The 19849-nt window shown below is 41.7% G+C and overlaps 1 protein-coding gene across 5 annotated transcripts in view; it reads right to left on the reverse strand.

Annotated features, from left to right (window-relative positions):
• Positions 1-2120: 2120 nt before the first annotated feature.
• The window catches only part of Sh3yl1 (SH3 and SYLF domain containing 1), a 32816-nt gene continuing 15087 nt past the window's right edge, over positions 2121-19849 (reverse strand). For 2 of the 5 annotated variants that reach the window (XM_045144263.1, XM_045144262.1), the window contains 7 exons: positions 18059-18123; positions 12288-12400; positions 11362-11490; positions 9781-9943; positions 8565-8643; positions 4634-4684; positions 2121-2496 (listed from right to left, as the gene is read on the reverse strand). In XM_045144263.1, the coding sequence (XP_045000198.1) occupies positions 2306-2496; positions 4634-4684; positions 8565-8643; positions 9781-9943; positions 11362-11490; positions 12288-12400; positions 18059-18123 (791 nt within the window). In that variant the 3' untranslated portion in view covers positions 2121-2305. The remainder of the gene's footprint in view (positions 2497-4633; positions 4685-8564; positions 8644-9780; positions 9944-11361; positions 11491-12287; positions 12401-18058; positions 18124-19849) is intronic. The other 3 variants (XM_045144265.1, XM_045144266.1, XM_045144264.1) reach the window with 2 other exon arrangements.

The following is a 19849-nucleotide window of genomic DNA, read 5'->3' on the forward strand; positions in this document are numbered from 1 at the left end:
TTTTCTGAGTCCCTCTCTGACAGTACAGCTAACATTTTTCCCCTGCCTCCTCTGAGAAACAAACCCCTTGGTATTTTCCAGACCCCTGGGCCTTGGAGTCAGAAAGCAGGTCCTTTCTTAGAAACCAAGAGTGCGTAGCACTGCAACCCTGAAGACCAGGCTTCATTCCAGTCACAGCCATCTTGTCCGACACTTTTACATGGGACCACCAGCGGGTGTTTATGTTCTGAGCTGGGAAACAGCTCTGTTTAGACAGGCTTCCATGCAGGGCTGGCGAAGAGGAGCGCCTGTGGTGGGATGCGTAACTGCTGATGTCCAGGTGACCAGAGAGCTCAGGAGGCAGCCCTGAATTCTGAGCGAGGGGGCCTCTGCTCCTGCTGCTCTATGGGCTCTACTGCAGACTCCACCCCCTCCATTGGGAGGGGAGGCAGCCTCTGACTTCATGAAGTTTTAACACCCTTCTGAACAGTGAGGACCTGCAGCTCCCATTCCTGCTGAAGGCTGTGGCTCCTCAGCATGGCAGAACCTTGGCTGGGTGACAGAGCTGAGGGTGTTTGCTGCTGTGACCTTTACTGGCCTGAGCACCCTCAGGAGTAAAGCGCTAGGCTGCACAGCCCACCACCCTCAGCCCCTGTGTAGCCGATTCGGACATGATCACAGTGCCAAGAACTGGGTTCAGGTTTGGTCCCTGGTGGCTTGTCAAATAAATTGTTTCTCATTGAGAAATATACATTTAGAGCTGAGGATGGCTAGGCAAACTTGGCCCTGTTAATCAGTCTGAGTCCATGCTTTACATGTCTTATCTACATTTTCAAAGAAAATGAAATCACACTAACTTATGCATTTGTACTCTGGATTTTAAAATTCAGTATCAAATCCTTTACAAAATATTAAGTTAGCCTCATAATTTAACATATGCTTTGGCTGGACCAAGGACTGTACCTATTTCACTGAGCTCATTCAATTGCCTGGAAGCCTCAAGGAGCTACCAGAGCCACAGATCTGAGGTTGAGGAAGTGAGTCTAGAATGAGTTCATCAGTCAATTCTTGACAGAAACAGGTTGACATCCAATCTAGAGCCAAAGTACTTTTTTTCCCAAAGTTACAGATGATATTTTAATGCTTATTACATACAGATGAGTAATGAATGCCTCTGGTACTAAAATGAACATCCTATATAATTCCTAAAATTTTAGACTAATCAGAGTTCCTTCATGGTTTTCAAGTACTGAGCATAACATCAATCAAGCTTCCATGAGATCACAGCATAAGCTAGTTGCTTTCTAGCAACTAACACCTTCACCTAACTTCACCTAACAATTCTGCCAGTAGGATTTACCCTAAGGATTTATCCATTTCTTCCTATGAATGTAAGTACAGATGTCAGCTTCAGACTTTGTACCTGTGTCAGAGTCTCTGCTGGCAACTGTAGCAGTGGACACCCGTAGTAATTCAGGGAGCTGCAGAGACACCCCATCAAGGCATTCATTTTCTCTCCCATTCAGTACTCACTTTCTGTGTTCATAAGGAAGCAGCTGTCACAGCCCAGTAGAGCAAGTAACTGGCTGTTGGCTGCATGATGATTTTAGTGGGAACCTTTAGATGGAGCTTTAAAAGATAAGGGGAGGCCTATTGCAGTGTTCAAAAGGCTGGGCTCCAAGGAGTCTGAGGAAGGCACTCTTAACACACCTGTGCATAGAAGTGGTCTTCTCTACCTTCCCTGTGCTGGAGAGAGGCAGAGAGGCAGCATGTTCCTCCCTTGGAACCAATTCGGCATTGCCAATGTGGATGGTCAAGAACACTATTAGGCAGCAGGAAAAGAAGGTGTCTCCAGCACCCTCTGCTCCTGGAGGCTGCCAGTCCTCATGCTCACGAGTTTATTTAATTATTCACAAGTTTTTAAGTCAAAAGGACAGAATTCCACCCAGGTGTTCAGTGGATCAAAGTTAATATGCAAATGAGCAGGACTCCTCAGCCATGTGATTTCTTCACTGAAAATGTGATGGTGTACACAGCCAGATTAGATGTTTCATGTCTGAGGAACACAAAAGAACCACGACCACTGACATCAGGGATGACAACTACTAAATAATATATGTGATGAAATGAGTACAAGATGGTTAACGAGATATAAGTTAACCATTTATTTACATGTAGAGAAACATCTTTTAGAACTGGACAAAAGTTTTGCAGGTCAGTGAGTTTTTAAACTTACATTAATCTTAACTGGATAGTAAATCCTTTCAGTGTAAGAATATTTGTGTGTGTGTGTGTGTGTGTATCAAGTAAGAAAATAATGTAAACTTTAATTAATGGTTACATAGTTGGCTGGAAAAATGCCAGTTTGACCTCGAAGTTTTCCTTCCCACCAATCAAAATGTGAGTCAGTTTTTGATATAACGGTGATTCTGTCTCCAGCTTGAAAACTCAAGTCCCCTGGCTGTTGCCCTTCAAAAGAATACAGTGCTGTCACTTCTAGGAACCGATTCGAATTGCCTAAAAAAGAAAACATGTTCAAATCATTCATTTTTGTGGGAGAAGTAGATGTATGGGTAGATAAGGTAGAAAATTTTATTAAACTTGTGATTTTCTCCTTTCAAAAGAGCCAGAACTCAGCAATAGCATTTCTCAAATCTGCATGTTAGAATTGTGTAATGTTATATATCTACCTTTGTATTTAGCAAACGGTTGTAATTGTTTAAATTGTTAATAATTTCTAAGATAATAATTATACATTCTTCAGATGAATGGACTAGGCATCATGATGGTCTGAATGTTTTTGCATCTTCCAGGTTCATGTTGAAATCCCAACCTCCCAACATGATAGTCATGAATAGGGTAAGAGGCCCCCAGAGAGCTACCTGCCCCTGCCATGAGGACAGACAGGGGCACATGAACCAGAAATGGAACCTCTCCAGACACTAATGTCCCCACTGCAGAACTGTGAGAAATAAATGCTGGTTGAGTGTGAGTGGCCCCTGTTTGGCAGGTAGACAGTCTGCTGGCTTGCCCAGTTGAAAGTTCCCTTTAACAACCAGAGACCTGTTTTGGTCTATCCTGAATCTTTAAAGTGACAGTCTGGATTCAGCATCTGAGTATCTTGGCTACTGTAGAATAAACGTTAACCTTTTGACTATGTTCTTCCAAAGATTTTAGCCAAAAGTCAGATTTGATCACCTGGGTAGTCTTTAACATAAATATGACCACAGAGGGAAGTGCATCTTCAAACTCCTCAGAGCTTTGCAGCCATTGCTGCCCACACCAACTCCAATAGGACACAAGGCGTAGGCTCAGAGAGGAAGCATGAAACCCAAAACAGCAGGACCCAGTTGAGCAAGGGAAGCCAGAAGCCCTAGATCCACCAGGAAGGACACTCAAAATATTATCATATGCATAATTTTTTTGTAATTTGGTTACCTGATTTATTGACATTGCTATTTATGTGAAATGGTTAATTCCTGAATAGTTTATAAATTCAGTAGCACATAGTTTTGTGACTTTAGTAACTAATGTTTAGGCCATTAAGTTAATGGCTATTTTATATTTGCTCTCAATGTGCGTCCCACTCATTTGTATTCTAGTGTAAACATGTGCTAAAACATGTGTTCTTGTGCTACTAAGGATAAAACTCTTAATATATATATAAACCTTCAATTTCTTATTAATTCAAATAAACATTGTTTTAAAAAATTGCTTAATTCTTTTAAGGAAAAAAAATCTAAAGAATGAGACAGCTTATGGAATATTTTTACCATAAAAATATGATATTCTTAATGAATTTTGTAAAGTAGTCCCCAATAATGCAAAACTTTTGCACATGAAAAAAATTTCTTAAAAACATAAAATTGATGGAGTCAAAACTCAGAGAAAATGTAATAAGGGCCATATTGCAATGAAAATGAACAAATTTGGTATTCTGTTCTCGCTACCTATACCTGTTTGCCTGGGCTGCCAATGGCAATGTCTGTTCCTGTACACAGAGGCTGTGCTGGCTCCATAAAACCTACCAGAGGCCTGGAGAGATGGCTCAGCAGTTGAGGCCCTCACCTGCAAAGCCAAAGGAACCCAGGTTTGACACCCCAGGACACACATAAGCCAGATACACAAGGTGGCATATGCGTCTGGAATTCATCTGTAGCAGCTGCAGGTCCTGGCATGCCCATTCTCTCTCTCTCTTTCAAATAAATAAATGAAAAGTAAGTAAAGTATATTTAAAAAAAAACTATCAGAGAACAAAAGCAGAGCCTGAGTATTTTCCCAAAAATTTTCATAATTTATCAGATTAACTAGAAAATTTGTGATCATTGGATGATTACAAATCTTTCTCCCTTTTTGAAATTTGTGTTTATATGTATAGCGATTGTATTTTTTGTGTCTATGTGCATGCACATGTGTTCATGTGTATATGAAGGCCAGAGGACAACCTTAGATGTTGTTACTTAGGAATGCCATGCATATTTTTTTTGAAGACAGGGTTGTGATGGGATTAAAAGTATGTGCCACCATACCAAGCATGTGAATGTAGATTCTGAGGATCAAATTCAGGTCATCATGCTTTCAAGGCAGGAACTTTTCTGACTGAGCTATCTTTCCAGCCCCCATATTTATTTTTAACAAATAGCATTTTACCTACCAACTTTCTCACGATAGCTAGGAAGTTCAGGATATAGCCTATTTCCATTACCTGCAACAAGAGGGAAATTTTATAAGTTTATTATAGTGTACAGAAGACTTACAAAGGTCAAATACAGCCCTTCTTATGGATTTATGCCATGGGACTAAGCTATAAAACAAGAAACGTCTGAATACCCACAAGATGTCACATTCGAGGCAGAGCAGCTGAAAAACCTGGCATTGCTGCATGCACAGTTCTTCCAGGAACAACCGGGAAGCACCAGGGTAAGAAAGCAGGCAGGCCCGTAGTGCTTGCTAACCTTCCATGCTGATCGCTAAGATAATGTTAGACTGTGCAGACAGGCCAACGTACAGCTGCTAACTGATACCTCAAATTCAGGACGGACCTCAACAGCTGCAAGGGGTACAAGTGAACATACTTTGCATATCAATTAGTTAAATACAATAACACATTTCCCCATTCTGAATAAGAGACCACCCACCACAGTGGTCTGAATGGCACTACTGCCAGTGACAGGAAATCAAGAAGCTTCCTTGTGCAGGCAGAATGCCCAGCACCATTCAATCTACTTTCAACCCCAAACCATGTTTCCACCCCACAGGCCCAAAGATGTTATAGCAATATATTAAAACTACAGTATAAAAATAACACATCTATAACATAAATCTTTATATAAATTTATTGCTACAATTTTAAGTAAGCACAGGGCCTATTAAATAACTCTTTGTCAACAGAGTTACCATTATTTGTAGATAACTTATCAAATCTTTCATAAACTCTAAATACACCAGCTTACCAAATAGAAGAGTAAAATTTGAAATGCATCTCCACAGGTGGATAAGATTTTGAATAAATTAGTCTTTGTTTACAGGATGACATTTTTATGGCTAGAATGATGTAGACTCAAAAATCAAACTACATTTCAGGGGGTGGGGTCTCCCTGTATAGCTTGCCTATAAATCCTGGAATCAAATGATTCTCCTGCCTCCCCACAGTAACTGGGAACACAGGCACTACCACATCCGGCTATTAAAGGTGGTTCTTGTAAAAACTTAGGAGGAATTGGAAGGAGGCATTTACAGTAATGTAACTGAATTCTTTTTCAGTGCTGAGCTACAAGCAAAAACAAAATCACACAGCAATCTATCACCAAAGCAATATAATAAAATATTTATGTGATAAATAAAATACTATTACAATAACTGTCTAGGTGATGGATAACTGCGATTTAACAATAATTACTATATAATGATAGTAATTCCTATCTTCATTATAAATGTGGGTCTCACAGCTCACAAGAGCCATTCACTAACCACACCCATGTCCACACTTCCAGATAGGATCTTGTTCTTACACTGTGCAGCCATGTTTGGTATAGGAATTAGGATGGATTGAAGGTTAATGTTTCTTCTTCAAGTGCTGACAGAACAATGTAAGAGGCAGAAAGTGAAGGGGCAAACCATAGCCATGGCTCCAGCTGGCCTGGCTCTGAGAAACTCCTCCAGGAACTGGTATCAGACACAGTTTCTCCTAAGTCATCAGTGCTCACCTGCCCTGGAAGCCTGGTACTTCCTGAGAAAGGAGCACTTCTATGAAGTATGCATAAACACAGAGAAGTCAACACTGGTAGGGCAGGGAGGAGCATACAGACATCCCAAAAGGACCTACTTTAAGAAAGCGAGAAGAAATAATTTGGGGTAGATACGAGGCAGCAGAATACATGCCAACTAAAATTTCCTCAACTCTGAATGGAAATGATAACCATGATTTCAAAGTAATGCAGAGTTAAGTCTGCGAGAAAAAAGCAAAAGAACTACAAAATTACTGAGAGACATGAAATAACCTCTCAACAAATGGCAAATACCACACGAGATTATGACACATCTAAAATTCTTTTTAAAGAAGCATCTTTATTTTTTGTGAGAGAGAGACGGAGAGAGGGAGAGAGGGAGAGAGAGAGAGGAGAACAGGCATGCCAGGGCCTCCAGTTACTGCAAACAAATTCCAGACATGTGTGCCACCTTCTGCATTTGGCTTACCTGGGTACTGGGGAATCAAACCTGGGTCCTTTGGTTTGCATGCAAGCACCTTAACTGCTAAGCCATCTCTCCAGCCCATCTCAAATTCTTTAATTTACACTTATTAGGATATAATCAAAACTTTACAGAGGGGATAGGGAGATGGCTAAGTGGTTTAAGGCTCTTGCTTGCAAGGACTACAGGTCTGGTTTATTTCCCCAGTACCCATGTAAAGCCAGATGCACAGAGTGGTACATGCATCTAAAATTAGTTTGCAGAGGCAGGAGGCCCTAGTGCATCCATATTCACTCACTTTCTCTCTCTCTCAAATGATTTCAAAGTAAGTAGCCAAGAATTAGACTGTAATATTATCATAAGAAAACCCGAGACAGTGAATAAAATCCTGCAGAGGAGGTTGGAAGACCTTAGCTATGACTAAAGTAAGCCAAGTCTACAACAACTAGTTGGCAGGCATAAAAAGCAAAACTTCAGATGTGAAAATCAAGATCACACGACAGGTGATGAATGTGGAAAATGCTATTATCCAAGTGACAGAAAAAGCCCTCAATACATAAAGTATTTTCACATTTTGAGAAAGAAAACAAATATCCTGACAGAGAAAAGTGACCAAAAAAAAATGAAGAGAATTTTCATGAAAGATTAAATTTCACGCATCCATCAAGTATCTGAAGAGATCTGACTCTACTAACAGGAGACAGACACGATTCCAGTAACAAGAGCTGCAACCAATCAACTGAAATACAACTTAAATGTGCGAGCTGAGGGGTGCTGTACTGGGCTGGTCCTATGGTGGGAATGTTTGTGATGGGGAACATATCTGGTGTGGGTTACAGATGGTGGGGAAGTTTTGAGATAAGTAACGAAGATGGTGGAGATGTTTATGGTGGAGAACACCAAGAACCAATATGAACAAGGATTAAGATTTAGAAAATATGATACAGAGCATGAAGGAAGGGCTGAGGAGCAGCCACCTGTCTCTGAACAATGTTCCTATTTATTCTATTGCTTTGTTCACTGGTAGTAGCTGCAATTTAACATGCAATCTATCTCTTCCTATACTGAAATTTCTTTAAGGGAAGGATTTTAGTTACAGTCATCTTTGTACTTCGAGTATCCCCAGCACAGTGCTTCTGTATAATTAGCCATGACCTGACATACCACCTATGTAATATAACATAATCTGTTTACTGCTAAACATGCTTTACACATGAATAATAGAATTGCAAGAATGACTCATACAAAATGAGTGATAGTTAAAATTCAAAACTTGGAGTTTTATAAATTTTATGTAATTTTAAAAATCTTAATGAGATTCTGAGCTCTGAAGAATACAGGGCAAAATAAACAATAAAGGGGCTCTGAAGAAGGCTCAGTGGATGAAGTAGCCTAAGTACCCATGTCTGAATCTGACCCCTTGAAAAAACTGGGAGCTTTGGCAGACTTCTGCAATTCCAGCATATTACTGTGAGATTCCCAGACACTCCCAGTGAGTGCAGCAGGAACAAGAGCATCAAGAATGTGGGAGTCAGCCTCAAACAAGATGAACGACACCACAAGGTTGTCCACCCACCTCCACATGCACGCTGTGGTATATGCATGCCCACACTCACACATGGACGGACACACACACTTTTAGTGATGATAAGAACTGTTATGACACCCGGCTGCAAGTGTGAGGACGCAACTTCTGAAGAACAAACATCTTCACAATGGCTACAGTGAGAACTTTTGCCAGGACTTAGAAGAGGCTGGGCATTTTTTTTTTCTCTCCAATACCCACTAGTTTTCTATTTAATTCTGAAGTAGAACAGGGTTGTTTGTTTTCTTAGCAATAATATTTAACAACTGATAAACTGTGATTGTTCTTAAGCTATAACAGAAGCACTTACTCTGAGAGCTGGTATTTGGCTGGACTGGGACAGATGATTGCTGTGGTCTTGACAATGGTTTTGGAGGTAATTCCTTAGCCTGGCAGGCACAAAAGTAATACACATAATTTTAAAACATTTTATTTAGTGGGCTGGGGAGATGACTCAGCAGTTAAAGGGCTTGCTTGCAAAAACTACCCACCCAGGTTCAATTCCCCAGCACCCAGAAATAGCTAGATGCAAAATGACACATGCATCTGTGGTTTCAACATGCCTAAGACAATGGGAAGCGGAGCCAGGAGAATCTAAAGCATGTGGGCCAGCCAGTCTGACATTTATTTGCAGTCTGGCAGTTCCTCTGCAGTGGCAACAGACTCTATTGCAAAGACAGTGGAGCACAAACACCTCAAAGTTGTCCTGTGACCACCACATGTGGGCCATGGCATGTGCCCCCACAAACATGCACCCACAGATACAAATTAATTTATAAAACAAAAACATTTTACTTAGACTAGAATTATTTTATCTTCTGATCAATTTATTTAGAAAGTTTCCACCAGAATGGAATTTCAAAGGGGAAAGTGTGTGGGGTGGGGAGGGAAGGAATTACCATGGGATTTTTTTTTTATAATCATGGAAAATGCAAATAAAAATTAAAAAAAAAAAAGAAAGTTTCCACCTCTGCACTTGTTAGCTAGGCTTCCTGAATGCTCTCGTGTTGTTTTTGGGAACCATGTGCAATCTAAATGGGGAGAGTCTGATGTGGATGGTCCAATGCACTCCTGTAGGTAAGCACCCTGACAGTTGGTGTGGTCTTCAGAGCCTGCAGGTACAGTGATATGGTCTTGGGAGCTGTCAGCAGGAAGAGGGTGTGACAATTTAAACCCCATGTTTCAGTTTTACTCTGTACATTAAGGACCAAAGAAAGCCTGATTGGTTATGTTCAGCCAGGGGGAGAAGTACACACATCATCTTGGGTGCTTTAAGGCCTGCAGTTGCTACTGGTTTTGTTAACCAGAATTACTGAGTTTCATCCTAGGGGAAATGTAACCACAGAAGATAAACTGTCCTTAAAATCTATACAGCATCAAAGCCGTAAGACATTTGTGAGGACTTTATATAAATGAATCACAAAGAAATCTCAGTATGTTGTTGGGAACCCGATATCAGGGATAGAGTGTCCTAAGACAGAAAGTCCCTGTGATAACCAGGGGAAACATGAAACCTGCCACAGCACCTTCCTCTGCTCCCGTGCCGCTTTTCTGGCGTTGATGCGCTGTCCCTCACTCTCGTACATTTCGGTGAAGGAATCAAGAATTTCATAAAGATCTTCTGCTTGGGCTGGCCGTGGCACATCTCCAAATAAAATGTCATAAGCTCGGATATCCTGACAGTAAAATCTAATAAAATTTCAAAATTAAGAACACTTCTTTAACATTTACTAACAGATCTGTTCTAGAGGTAAACACAGGATGCACACACTTGTGTAATCACGCTCATGACACACCTCACATACCATAAGCTTTCCCTCATGGCCAATTCTTAGTCACCCTGAAGCTTATCTCCATAGGCAAGGACCATAAATACCAGTATGTTCCCTCCCTCTCTTCATACAAAAATCACACCCACATATACAAATACACACACATATTTTTATATAAATGTACAAATGTATGTAGGTACATATATATATCTTCATAAGCTTTCCTTTTTATGTTACAAAAAGTCCTACACATATGGCTTTGTAATTTCTTTAAACATTTTTTTAAACCAAAATTAAATAAAGATGTGCTTTATGAGTTTAGAAGCCCTGCAATTCATTAAGGGGTTGTTTGTTTTAGTTTATCCAGGATTTAGCTGAGCTTTGGCAGAGAAGTCTGCCAAAGACTTAGGACTGAGATTCTAAAAGCATTCTTAAGTTATATTTCTAAACTAATGAAACCAGAATTGGAAAATATCACTCTTGATTCTCTAAGATGAAGACCTCTGCAAACCTTAATTTTCACCATTCCTACTACTTCTGACTTATATGCAAGTCACATATGATGCTACATTCTTGGGAGAACTGGCTGTAAGCCTGATGGGAGCTCTCAGTCCTTCAGTGGAAGGTCTGCCCCTGTCAGTAGGGTCCTGTGAGCCATGTCATCACTGGCTACCTTGGGTTTGTGACTCTGGAGTCTGCTGGCACAATTTCTAAAGCCATCTGGGGAAAACTTTCTGACACAGATTAAGAAGCTCTGAAAAGAAAAAAAAAAAAAAAAGAAGCTCTGAGGTAGCACCAAAGATTTTAAAACAAGCCAAACTGAGTTTCTAATCAAAACTGGTCTTGATTTGGAACTGAAGAAGACAGAAGCAGCATGTGGTGATGGGAAGCCTCTCATGATGAGGCACATCTGACTAACCCACAGTTTATCTGCTGTGCCTCCACAGCATATTTGGAGAGCAGAGGCCACATGATGTCATCACCTAGTCAAATATTACTGGGCTACCAAGTCATGCTTATGGGTCTTAAAATGCTAAGTAGGAAAAAATCTTATCTGTCAACTAAACATATACCATGGTTCTAGGCTTATTTGGCAAAGTTATGCCAAGGAAAATGTTTAAAGGCAGAAAGCAAAAGAAGATTCTGTTCTTTATTTTTTTTCCTCTAAATTTCTTATGAGCAGAACTATTTCATATTGAAATTTTAAATATAAATCTTGCATTTAAAAGAATATGCAAGTGTACTTTGTAAATCAGAACTACATCGATTTTTGAGGTGTTATTTTCTAATTATACATTGTTTAAACCAATCAAAGTCACTGTGTTGCAAACTTACTTCCGATTAGTTTCTTTCCTTTCAATCAAACAGCTCCCTTCCAGGGAGATGCCAGCAAAGAGGCCCCGGGATTTGCAGTAAGTGAAGACTGCTGCCGAGCTCCTCAGGGCCACGTTTCCTTCCAGGTTCCTGCAAAGGGTGGTGGGACCAACACAACTGCTCATTACCCGCATCTAGTTACTTGACCTGTGCTCCCTTTGGCTAAGCTAGGGTTTTCATGTGGCTCAGTGGGAAGGCAGCAGTGGCAGCACATACATGGAACTAGACCTGGCAAGGCTGCTCTGGTGAGGGAGCCACCGAAGCTGGCATTTCCCACCTGGTGAGATGCACCCCAGAGTGCTGAAGAGTGTGGATTCTTCTTACACGACACTTTGAGATGGAGAACTGTGCTGCTTCATAACTAGACTGTGACAATTTCTTTGCCATGCTCGCTAACCCAAGGGTAGTATTTCATTAATAGAGAAGGAAAATGTAATTCTAGTATTATGAACACTGCTCAATTAAGATTCAGCCATTTTTCATGATACTGCCCATATCAGTTAATAAAATCTGACTTGGCTTAGCATCTTCACAGCTTATGGAAAATTTTATGTCAATTCCATAAAAACATGACCTGTGCTTCTGAAGTGTTTCTTCTTCTTCTGTGTTCTAGGTTTAGATTTTCCAGTTTATCCCACTCAGTATGTGTTTTGTGTGTGTGTGTGTGTGTGTGTGTGTGTGTGTGTGTGTGTGTGACTTTCTTGTTTGTGAGACCTCAAACTGTCTGGCATATGCAGAAATCATGTTAGTGCATTTTAACCTAATTTTCTCTAAATGTAGACAGACAGACACAGAAACACACAGACAAAGAAACAAACACACACACACACATACACACACACACGATGTCCTTTTAGGCCTTTATGGTTTAATTGCTATTCACTCACCTTCCCAAGGGCCCAACTGCCACAGTAAAATTCCCTCCTAGTGTCAAGTTTCCTCCCTTTGCAAAGGCTTCCACTGCTCTGTCATAGTTCAGAATGATCACCAAATCCGATACCTGGAATGTAGAAACCCCCTTATTTAAACATGCCAACACTGAGATATGGCTTAAAACATGCTGACTTAAATGCAGACATGCCTCACCTAATGTAACTTTCACTGTAGGCAGGAAGCCAGTCTGAAAGACAAGCCATCATTTTGAGCTGATGGGTTAAGAAGTCTACCTGTGATTACAGCAAACCCTGTGAGCTCCCAGGCACCCAGTGCAGGTTTCCTTTTCTTCTTCCCAGCCACAACTAATATGGCTGCTGATGCAGTCTCAGAGAAGCTGCAATCTATTGTCCTGACAACCACAGCACATCAAAATGGGCAGGTGAGGGGCTCAATGTGCTGACTTCAAAGTAAACTTCCCCAAATGCTAGACCCAGGGAATAGGGTCAGGACTGTCAGGCTACAGGTCCAAGGTATCTCTCCCATCCTAACTCCTGGAGAGGCTGTGTGCCCACTAACAGGGCACAGCACACTAGACACCTGTCTGGGTCATGGAAGTTCAAAACATCAGGAGCCCATTGTTTTCCATTAGTAATGCCCATACCTGTGACTTAATTTTTCTCTAAGAACAAACATCAGAATGAGATTTAAGTGTATGCTCATGCCAAGTCAATATGGAGAGTTTGTTTTCAAATTTATCATGAACATGGGGAGCCCAATGTTGTAGTTTAAATAGATGCTCCCCCCATACATTCAACTCTTTATTAGTTTGTAGTTTGCATCTGCAGCCACTAGGCTGGAGGCAGTGTCACTGGGTGGATCTTAAGGTGTGGTGGTGGGTTTGAGATTTCAATCTAAAGATATGCAAAGTGTGCCTAGCTGGAGTTCCTGAAGTGTGCTGAGCTGTGTGGCTTTTGGCTCTTAGGCTTGTGCTTCTCTCTCTGTGTTTTGCCCTGTGCAAACAGGCCAGCTTCTTCTGCCATTATGGAACTTCCCCTGGATCTGTAAGCTTCAAAAAATCCCTTCTTCCATAACTGTGCCTGGTCTGGAAGTCCATCTCAGTGAATCTGAAGCTGTCTGCTACACCCAAGGTTATAGTAGAGAAAGAGTATGACTCATCATTCATGAGGCATCATGGGAGACACCAGTGCTAACTCCCATTCTTATCCTTGGACGCTGTGGGACATGTTCAATAGCCTTTATATCTCATCTTGACGCGCTGAGCCTACCTCACTGAATTGTCCCAAGGATTGGATGCGTGTGTCACCTGTAACTATAAAATTGAAAACATAGTGGTAGGTGTTAAAAATTTGAACTCCAAATAGAAACTTTTTGGGTGTGAGTTTCATAGCTGCTTCTCGTATGCCAGTGTGATCTTGGGGAAATGAAGTGTGCCTTCTCTGGGATGGTGGATGATCACACAGCCACTTTGTAGGATATTTGAAGAACCAGAATCATTTGTGAAGCCCACTGGGCCAACATACCTTAAAAGATACCTTAACACATATAGTTCTTTAAATTTTTTGAATGGTTGCTAATCAGTGTTTCATTTGATGTATGGAGCTATTCTGTTACTACCAAACAAGATCACTTGTAAAAAAGAAAAAAACGTCCCAGTACAAGGAGGTCCTGGACGAGTGTTAAGCCCTGACCTATGCAGAAAGGTTTTATTGACTTGCCAATGGCTAGTTTCACTTTACATACAGACAATTTCTGAGGACTGCAGTGCTGCACAGCAGGACGACTAAGAATTTTTCTGTTATTGCTAGGATAGGCTCTCACTCCGTAGCCCAGGTTGGCCTTGTATTTAGTCTCCTGCCTCAGTCCCCTGAGTGCTGGGGTAATAGGCCTGCATCTCCATACCCGCACACCGGATTTAGCATTCCTTATGCACAGGTTAAGCACTTTCTCTAGTGACTGTATAACTGTGTCTCACAGGCAGCTTCAGAGAACAATATAGCCTAGCATCATGTGGTACATTCACATTCAGAAAAGGCCAATCTGAGTCAGGCGTGGTGGTGCACGCCTTTAATCCCAGCACTCAGGAGGCAGAGGAAGGAGGACAGCCATGAGTTCAAGGCCACCCTGAGACTTGAGACTACATAGTGAATTCCTGGTTGGCCTGGGTTAGAGTGAGACCCTACTTCAAACAAACAAACAAACAAACAAACAAGCCAATCTGTACCCAGAACTGATGGTCTAGTTGTTATGTCTTACCAAGTATAGCTCAGAACAGTTAAGTAAGGTGAGATTCTGCAGAGGTAACTTAGGAAGAAAGTTAATCTTCTAAGCTGTGTAGTCCCTCTGAAAGACCAGTAAGGTGATCCTGTGTTCTTTGAGAATACCAAATGAGAACAGCCATGGTTTGTCAGCAGCCCAGGAGCATGTGAGTCCCAGGGCTTTGGGTTTCTTTCTACAGCTTGGAGTGAGAAGCAGAAGAGTTTCCTGCTCATGGTGGGTCAACACCGAGACCAGCCTAACAGAGTGCTGGAGAAGCTGACAAACGCCAAAACGCTGTGCATTAAAATTTAATTAACAAGATCCAAGTTCTTCAATTAAATAAATCCTTAAATGGAAGAGCTAAAGAACAACAGCCAACAGCCAGAAAAGCTGGGGGATTTTCTCAGGAGTCCTTTCTGAGCTGACGTGGAGCCACTCAGGATGTGTGCCACCTCCGTGTCCCTGATGTGATCTTCCCAGAATCATGGGTCAAGATCAATGGGTGATGCTTGGCAGCTGCCAGCTAGCTGTCAGGACCACATCTGAGCACTGGTATGGAGGCCTGTGCACTCTCCTTCCAGCCCCATGAGGCTCCCCATCTGCCCTTCACAGAGGCTGCCAGACTGTTCTCCTCACTCTGTCCTCTCAACCCATTTTTAACCTGCCTGGGAGCTGTACAACTCATGTGCTGGTTTCGTTCTGGGGTCACAGCCTTCCTGATGCAAAAATAAGCACTTTCTCCAGTGACTGTATAGCCTGTATCTCACAGGAGATAACTAAATAGTCTTGTTTTGATTCCCAGGTGACAGGTAAAAATCATCACATGAAATGATGAATGGCTAGTATTATCACATTAAACCTGACATGGGGACATCTCCCAGCACCTTCCAGTCCTTACACAGTAACTCTGTCCTTCACATATCAGTCTTAGGGGACTGGGGACTGTATTCTCAACTCTACCAGTAATTTCTCAACTTTAGCCTAGAAGCCTTTTTCTTGAGTAAGATAGAACTGTGAACTCAAATTGTCCCTGGAAAGGCTGATGATTTTTTTTTTAAGGAGTGGCAATCAAATTCCAGTGAAAGCAGGTCAGTGGTCCAGTATAAACTTTGGGTCAATTGGATCACACAAGGATGGGCCAAATTTCCTGGTTTTTATGGCTTTATGCTTTGTTGTAATTGTCCCACAAAGAAAATATTAAAACCAAATTTTGGCATTATTTCCTTACAGCACTGATTTTCAAAGTTTTACCATATCCAAGAATGAATTAAACACCACACACACACACACACACACACACACACACACACACACACACTTTTCAAAATCACATCTCTTTACTAATCTCCTTCCTACAAAAATGACCTTCTCTTCTCATACTAACCCTCACTCAAGACAGAGATGGCCATTCACTTGTCTATGTAATTACTCAGTACACACTATGTCGAAAGAACTTGGAGCCACTGACTTATACACTCTGTAGTACCTTTGGCCTGAGCAGAGACTGATGCCCATAGACTCTGCCTGTGTCTCAGGCTTCACTCAGGGTCACTGTCATTCCTGTTCCAAGAGGATAAGTCCATGCTGCATAAAGTGTGACATGCATGAGGTAATAAGCCACCAGAAGCAGTCTTGGACCCCAATGGCCAGACCAGTACCCTGGGTACATGTCCTGTTCATGTTTGGTACAAAAATTGTTACAATGAGCCAGGCACAAAGAGTACAAACTTGAGCTTGCAGCTTTTCTCACTGGATTTCTCGAGGGCCTTCACTGCAGCATATGGATACGCAGAAGCAGTGGGACAATGGAGGAACTGCTGCTGCTGCTGCACAGATCATTGCTGTGTTCTGCAAGCTGCTTCAGGAACCAGAGTCAGCCCATGGTTCCACTGGAGCTCGGATGTGGACAGATGTCCCCAGAAGAAAAGGCCAGTCCAGCCACAGAACTGATGGCATTGCAAGCTTCAGCCCGACAGCTTTCTTGCCACCAGGGAATATTAGAGGGTATTTAAGGATCATTGTATACAAGTTGTTTTACTATAGGCTCAAATTAGAAAGATGAAGTACCTTCTCCAATGTTCCCTGGTTAAAAGAAGGATTAAAACTTAACAACTAATGGTGACTCTCCATTCACATTATCCTTCACCTGTAAGTAAAAAGGCTCTCTGCAATGAAGCACACTTAGTACGAGAAGACTTCCTGAAGGGACACCAAGAGATCCCTGGACTCTCTCCCCAGTACAGCAACCATATTGGTTGGGATCCTGTCTAATGCAGTATGGGTGTCACCTCAAGTGGACTGGGCTACATCCCAACTGTCAGAGAATATGGACACAGACTAGAGTCCAACTTCAGGAGCAGAGAGCTACAGTCCTTCAAGGAAAGTGACTTGTGTTAGAACAGAGGGTGGTGAAGGTCATAGTGACACAGTGGGTGACCCAGTGTGAAGTGGCTGGCAGCTCCCTCAGAGCAACAAATTAAAGCACAGGTGACCCAAGAAGATCACCCCATAGTAACAAGCTGATTAGACCAAACTCAGCCATAGTCTGTGCCCACAGGCATTGCTGAAAACAAGGAGGGATCAACAGGCTAACACAACCCTTGACAGAAGAGACATCAAGGAAAGGGGGATTTGCTAATTTTGTGCCCATGCTGCGGCTGCTCCCTTTTGGGGCCTGTGGGTATTGGACTCACCGAAACAGCTGGTCCCTTTCTAGTTCCTCACCCATCTGAGGTGGACAGGAGATCTGTGCAAGAGCTGCACAAGTAAGAGGAACAGGAACTCATGCTCTCCTCAGTTCTTGGGAATGCAGCGTCAGGGCAGAAGGTCAAAGAGTTCACAATAACACAGAAAATGCAAAAATAAGGTAGCAGAGCAAAATTCATAAAAGGATAGCTCTGGAAGAAATGGACTGAAATTATGATGACTGAAGCATACTGGTAGATCAGATTTACCAACCATGTAGCAATACTGCAAGAGATGAGGAGACAGATGAGGTGGACCTCCACAGCAGAGCTTCATGAACAGATGCAGGTGCACTGACCTGACGTGGGCAGATCAGCCTATCAAACATAATGTGAAGCTAATCTTCACTTAAAGTGCCTTAAAGGATATGACAGAACATCACCACCAATGAGGGCAGGCTGTGAGGCCCTTGCTATGCTCTTATAGCTCAAGCTCCAGCTTGCTTAATGCTTTTGATAGGAGCTGCTTTTATCAAGGAGGAGATGATTTTGCAGTTAGCATCCTTTATGTCACGAGATATTAGGGTGTGTCTGATATATGGATGTGCTCAAGATTGAAACACTGAATATGCAATGATAGAAATACTCCTCACAATGAAAAGAAAGAATATACATGGCCCTGGGTTCAATTATCTTAGATGGGGAGGTAAGCAGGAGGAGAGAGAGAACAAGAATGATTTTCCAGAAGTGTCAAAGCCAAAATAAGAGCACTAGGAAGTCTCAGTTATGTTTTGTGTGTTATACACACATAATCTACTTACCTCAATTCCTATTTCAAACCCTCCTCCAAGCCCAGCTATCCCAATGGCTGAAGGTGCAGACCATTCTGATAAAAGCAAACAAAAATATGTTTTAACATTTAAAGTCTATCATGTGACTATAGGAAAAATATATTTTACATGAAATGTGACTCATGTCTTCTCTTATACTTTAAAATATTTTAAAATTGAAGGTATTTGAAAGGTATCAAATACTTACCATGAGTAAGTATTTCATACTCAAAAACTCAGGTGCTCAAAGCCTTTCCTAACAATGTGCATAAAACTAAACTATTGGTTTCTTATTCATAAATAGATTAAATATCTGATTTCATTTCTGAATATCTTAAAAATTCAGCTGCCTTGTCTTTAGTTACCATTTTGTTACAGGCAGGCAAGATCAGGACTGAGGTTTGTTACAATCATTTCTAGGGGTAGCAGAATACTAAACTATTGCTGTTGTTCACAAGACATTTATTTATATTTGTACACTAAGTACAATAATCCCATCTGTTTGGAGTTTTAGGATATATACTTACATTTTTCTGATAGAATCAGTAACATTAAACCAGTCTAGAAAAAAGTATTTTTAACTTTGTGTGGGGAGGGGAGGAGTCTAAATGAAACTCTCCCATACTGCACTCCTTTTGCTAGCTAACGCATCCCCCAAAACAGGTTCTATTTGATACATGCAGAGCTAATGTGTTAGGTGTAGAGGAGTTTTGATTTCAGAAATCAGTGGCTCACATCCCAAAACTGCTTTTCATTTCCTGTGCTGGAAATGGCTGGGCTTGCTTCTCTGGGATTAGGATCCTGCCTTACCTTATTTGGACAGCCTTTCACTTAGTCTTGGTCCTACGTGGCTGTTGCTCTTCAGGATGGGGGAGAGAAGCTAAGACTGAAATCAGCAGAAAAGTCCACTGGGTGAGAGTGGGGAAGGAGAGCTTAGTCTAAGCAGACCCTGGCTTTCTAGCAACAAGCTAGTTGCCTGTCAGTGGGCTCAGGGGTGGGGCCTTTTTCTACAGACTCACTCTTCCCTCTGTCTTCCCTCCCTCCCTCAGACAGAGACCCACTTGGAAGGTGCCTGTGCATGTTCAGTGTTGAGCAGAGACTTCTGTCCATGAACAGCTGTGCGTTGCTTGGTAAGAAGAACGTCATGGTTTCTAACTTTTAAAGACTGGCTTTTTCCCCCCACTATTTTAAAATTTATGACATTTTAAATTAAATGAGGTGTTTTTGATCTACATTAATTTTTGAATTTCAAATGAAGGGCCTATAGAAGGAAAGTGACTAGTGGATATATATGGGGGTTACTCTGTACCCCAATACCAGAAGAAGCACTGAGCAATGAAAGTGAAGCCAGAGCTGTAGGAAGAAAATTCCACTTGCTGTGAGGACACCCTAGCAGGAAATGAAGCCAATCCCAGGGGTGTCTTCAGACATCACAGATGTTGATCTCCCAGACACACAGCGAACCATGCAGATGGCACAGTTCATGCTGACTTTCATAAACAGAAGAAAATGGCTTTCACAAAGCTGATGAGGAAGAGCTCACATTTCACAACACAAATGTATGTACTACTGTAGTCAAGTAGGTGTCGCATGGAGACCCACAAAATGTATGCTCAAAGCAGTCAAGATCTACCTTGAATCCCATCTAGTAACCTAAGACTAGCTCTTCTGCTGGCTTCCTGATGCACATTGGACACATCTGAAGGAGCAGCAAGCATGGCCAATTTATCTGTCACACTTCTGAAGAAAGCATCCACCACAGACAGATGGAGAAGAAGTAAG

Source organism: Jaculus jaculus, chromosome 2, assembly GCF_020740685.1.
Source record: "Jaculus jaculus isolate mJacJac1 chromosome 2, mJacJac1.mat.Y.cur, whole genome shotgun sequence".
NCBI lineage: Eukaryota > Metazoa > Chordata > Mammalia > Rodentia > Dipodidae > Jaculus > Jaculus jaculus.